Source organism: Macadamia integrifolia, chromosome 1, assembly GCF_013358625.1.
Source record: "Macadamia integrifolia cultivar HAES 741 chromosome 1, SCU_Mint_v3, whole genome shotgun sequence".
Taxonomy (NCBI): domain Eukaryota; kingdom Viridiplantae; phylum Streptophyta; class Magnoliopsida; order Proteales; family Proteaceae; genus Macadamia; species Macadamia integrifolia.
The window spans coordinates 460,587-465,479 of NC_056557.1; the positions used below are offsets into that span (position 1 = coordinate 460,587).

Here is a 4,893-nt window from a genome sequence, read left to right on the forward strand (position 1 = left end):
CCCCTCCCTCTTGAGGTTGACTCTTTTGACATGGGTTTGATGGGGATTGCGCAGACGTGACAACGGTGATGACGTCATAAAAAGACTTGCCTCTTCGACCACTATTGGTGCAAGATACGACTTTGGGACTTGGGACTGGGAGTTTGGAGTTGCAAGTTGGGAGTTTGGACCCTAGTTAGTTAATTCGCGTTTTAAACGCGTTTTAAACGCCGTACCGTATTTTTGGCGTTTTAAACGCCGTTTGCCGACCTGTTCACAGAAATCCGGTAAAAAACGGGAACGGGCATATTAAAAGTTTAAAACGCGTTTCAAACGCGTATCCGTTTTTTTACTATAAAAAAAACGGATATTAAAAAATACTTAAAATTCACTCTCGGCCGTTCGATTTCGCCCATTCCCAAATCAAAATCCCTCATTTCAATTGAAACTTCAACCCTAACTCTCACTTCCTCTCTTCTTCTCTCCCACCGACGGACGACTGACGACTGACGACTGGTCATCAGTTTCTCGTGAACACGGTGCTGCCGGAGTTGTCTTCGTCTCTACGATCCAGGACGACGACGGCGGCCAGTGGAAACACTTCACCTGGAGACTGGACGACGACGACGACGACGACGACTGAACGGAAGACTGGAGACTGGAAGACGACGACGACGACTGAACTACTTTGGACTCGAGCTCGACTTCACCTAACTACGGCGGGCGACAGACGAGGGACGACTGAACGACTGGACTCTGGAGTACTGGACTCGAGCAGCTCGACTTCACCTCACTACGGCCGACCACGGACGACGGACCAAGGACGACTGGACGACGGACTACGGACTACGGACGACGGACGACGGACGACGGACGACTGACGACGGACGACGAAGGACTACGGACTACGGTCAAACACCGGATTCGACTTCACCCCTGTTTCTATTGTTGCAGAAAGAGGTTTTTGATTTTTTTTCCCTTTTGATTTCTTTATATTTTGTGATCTGGTTAAATGAGCCATACATAGATATAATACCCTATATGCCACATCTGTCTGACCAGAGCTTATCAAGCTGTTTAAAAGGATATTGCAGGTTCTTGAATTTGGTGGTATTCCCTTCTGGTCCATCTCATCCAAAACCCTGTAGGCATTCTTGAACCTATTTACTTTACAGAAAGCACCAATTAAAGCATTATACACAGCAACATCAGCCTTTACTCCATTCCTCTCCATCTCCAGAAATGTGTCTACTGCATCTCCAATCCGGTTCTCTATCCCATAAGTATGAACCAAGACGCTGTATATAAAAGAAGTTGGCCAACAACCACTACAACTCATGTCTCTAACAACTCTGTGGCAAGCTCTGACACTGTGAGTGTAATTCCGCTGCTTCCCGGCCCATTCAAAGAACCTATAGGTCTGAAATGAATACCAGCATTTTCAACTCTCTTGAGGACATCCTCCACTAAATCTGGTGATACTCTTACTCCGCTCTCATTGAGGCTGGTTTCTAGCTCTACATTTGGGCAAGACATGATAATTTTACATATTCGTTTCACTGGATCAGAAAATTCTTATGTTCTTCACCACAAGCTTATTCATGCAATGCACTCCAAGCTCTTGTTTAACATACTACACATGAAAGGGAATTATTCGGAATCCTTCTATCAGGTTTTCCACAATATTCACCTTTAGTTAGCAACAATTCTAAAAATATATAAGATCAACCCTACTTGGTTGTCGGCTTATAGGTAGATATATCCAGATTCCAGACTTTGATTTCACCTTCACGATTGCTTTTTTTTTTTAAGGTGCAACATGTGGCTGTTTGGATCAAGAAGGATCTTGCAGAAATTTCAAGAAGCTAGTTCACAAACTGGCATCTGCTGCATCATTGGGTTGATTCTCATTAACCCTTGTTTTTTTATACGGATCCGATAGACCATACATAGCTTCCAGCCCCTTATGATTTAGCATCTTCTTTTTATTTTTTTCTGGGTTATATAGGAGAAAAGGTTTCTCTCTGTTCAGTTGCAGAAATTATTTGGTAAATTAGAATCACTTTGTTCCACAATTTAGTATACTTTGTTAAAATATGAATGGATATTTGATTGTTAATCATTAATTTTTTATTCTCAATTCTCATATGTACTCATCATATATATTAAATTTGAATAAATATTTGATTGCATATTATGTAGGTACTTGATATTACTGAAAAATGGTTAGAAAAAAGGATAAGTTTTGGGAACATGTACAACAACTTGGGCCGAGCCGTTTTAAATGCAATTATTGTGAACTTGACTACTCTGGTAGTGTTACTCGAGTGAAAGCTCATTTGGCTTGCTTGACTGGCCATGATGTTCAAATTTGTACAAAAGTCCCTGATCATGTTCAAGCTGAAGCCAGTGCAGAAATGAATTTGAGTGCATCTAAAAAGAAAAGGACGAATGAGACCCTAGAAAGTGGAATTGGCTCCACAAGTTCTCTTGGTAGGAGCATTCATCAAACCACAATGCTAGAGTTGGCTGCTAAACAAGACAAGAAGTCATTAGAAAAGATGATAGGAGAATTTTTTGTTAAGAATAACATTTCTTTCAATGTTATTCAGACAGAATCTTTTATTCAAATGATGAAAGGTGCTTGTGCCTATGGTCAGGGTTTTGTTATTCCTAGTTACTCTACTCTTCGTACCCGTTTGATTCCTGAAGCTAAGGTAGAGATCATGGAATATGTGAGCAACATAAAGTCAACATGGGGTGGCACAGGTTGCACAATAATGTCTGATTCTTGGACTGACCTAAAGAAGAGGTCTTGGGTCAATGTGATAGCTTATTCTCCTGGTGGGGCTGTATTCCTGAAGTGTATTGATTGTGGTTCAAATAGTATTACTGCTGGATATCTTTTTAGAGAAATATCTAATGTTATTGAAATGCTTGGACCACAACATGTTGTGCAATTTGTTTCAGATAATGGTGCTAACTATAATTGTTGTGGTGATATGTTGATTGGAAAATGGTCTCACATGTATCAAACAAATTGTGCTGCACATGGGATTAATTTGCTTTTAAAGGATATCCATAAGCATGTTAGATGGGTGAGGGAAATTATTGATGATGGTAAACATGTAGTGGATTATATGCACAGGCACACAGCTATTATAGCCTTAATGAGGGAATTCACAAATGCCAAAGAGATTAAGCAGCCTTGCAAGACAAGGTTTGCTACTAATTTTTTAATGCTCCAATCTCTTATTGTAGTTGAGAATGAGTTAAGGCTATTGGTTGCATCATCTGAATGGAGAGGCTTCCATTGCAATAGAGTTGAAATAGCATTAAAGACTGTCAGGATAATTCAATCTGATATATTCTGGGAACAGGCAAAGGAGGTTATTGCTTTTATGGATCCTCTCATTAGGATTCTTCGCCTTGTTGATTCAGATGGTTCCACTGCATGTTACTTGTATGAAGCAACTGTTAGGGCAAAAGAAAAATTGAGGAAGTTAAAGGAGAGTGATGGAGTAAAGTACTTTACCATATTGGATTTGTTTGATACAAGGGTGGAAAAGAATATAATTCATCCTGTTCATGTGCTTGCTGCAGCTTTAAATCCTAATAATTTGTTTGATGGTGGACTTTTTATTGAGACAAATACAGTTGTGAAAGCTCAAGAATGTATTGTGGCAACCATGGTTCCTCAAGAAGATCATGAGCAATTCACTGCAGAAATGGTTGAATATCGAATGAGGAACCCAAGTTTGTTCAATATCACAGGAAAGTCTTTAATGAAAACTAACCATCCAAGTAAGTCTGTTAGTTAATTAAGTTTATATTTCTATTTGTATATCATCCTTATATGTGTTTACTTGTGTTAATTTGATATGTATTTACTTGTGTTAATTTGTAGGGATTTGGTGGGAATATATGGGTGGTTGTCTTCCTGTGGTTCAGAAGGTTGCTTGCAGAATCTTAAGCCAACCTTGTAGTTCCTCTCCTTGCGAGAGGAATTGGAGTGCTTGGGACGCTGCACAAACAAAGAAGAGGAATAGGTTAACTCCAGAAATGTTAGAAGATTTGGTATACATTAGAATGAATTCTTTGATGAAGGAGAAGTATGAAAGCCGAGCAATTCAGGATACAAAACCTATTGACCTAGAGAAACTTGGTGATTTGCCTGATTTAAACATTGAGTTGGAGACAGAGAGACTTGAAGAGACATATGTTGAACCTATTCATGATCAACCTAATTCTATATTATGATACACTTGTGCTTTTTTTTTTAATGAAATGGGATGATGTAATTTGGATGATACATTTTGGATTATGTAGTTTGGATGATGATTTTGGATATTTAAATGATGTATTTTGGATATTTGAATGGTGTATTTTGGATCTTATATTAATCTTTGGATGGATATATTTTTGATGTTATTTCATGACATAATAGGTTTAGAATTTGAATTGAAATATGGATATTATCTATATTTATTTTGATTGTTATCCAGGTATTTAGAGAATTATTATGTCAATTTATGTCTATATATTGCCCTTTTTTTTACACCGTATTATTTAAATATAAACGTTTAAAACACGTACCGTCCGTTTTTTATTTTTTTCCCGTTTTTTTTCGTATTTGACCGTATTTTTGACCGTCCCGTTCACGTTTTGATCCGTTTAAAACATGTCCGTACCGAACAATGTTTTTTTGCCGTTCCCGTTTTAACTAACAGAGGTTTGGACAACTACTCCCCCAAAGATACGACCAATAGTCGGTCAGACAGGATCAACTCCGTCCCCCCACTACAGTGTGTGTGTGTTTTTTTTTTAAGCAAATGAAATGTATCCGCAGAAAAAGGTTTCTATCTTTTGGGAGGAAGGCGAAAAGATAACAGTGCCTAAGCCTCTGCAACATAT

General features: G+C 38.6%; 1 protein-coding gene across 1 annotated transcript; it reads left to right on the forward strand.

The window, feature by feature from the left end:
* Window positions 1-2,131: 2,131 nt before the first annotated feature.
* LOC122083417 lies at window positions 2,132-4,410 on the forward strand. Its single transcript, XM_042651222.1, has 2 exons — window positions 2,132-3,783; window positions 3,887-4,410. The coding sequence occupies exons 1-2, from the start codon at window positions 2,202-2,204 to the stop codon at window positions 4,237-4,239; spliced, it is 1,935 nt and encodes a 644-aa protein (XP_042507156.1). The 5' UTR covers window positions 2,132-2,201; the 3' UTR covers window positions 4,240-4,410.
* Window positions 4,411-4,893: the final 483 nt, after the last annotated feature.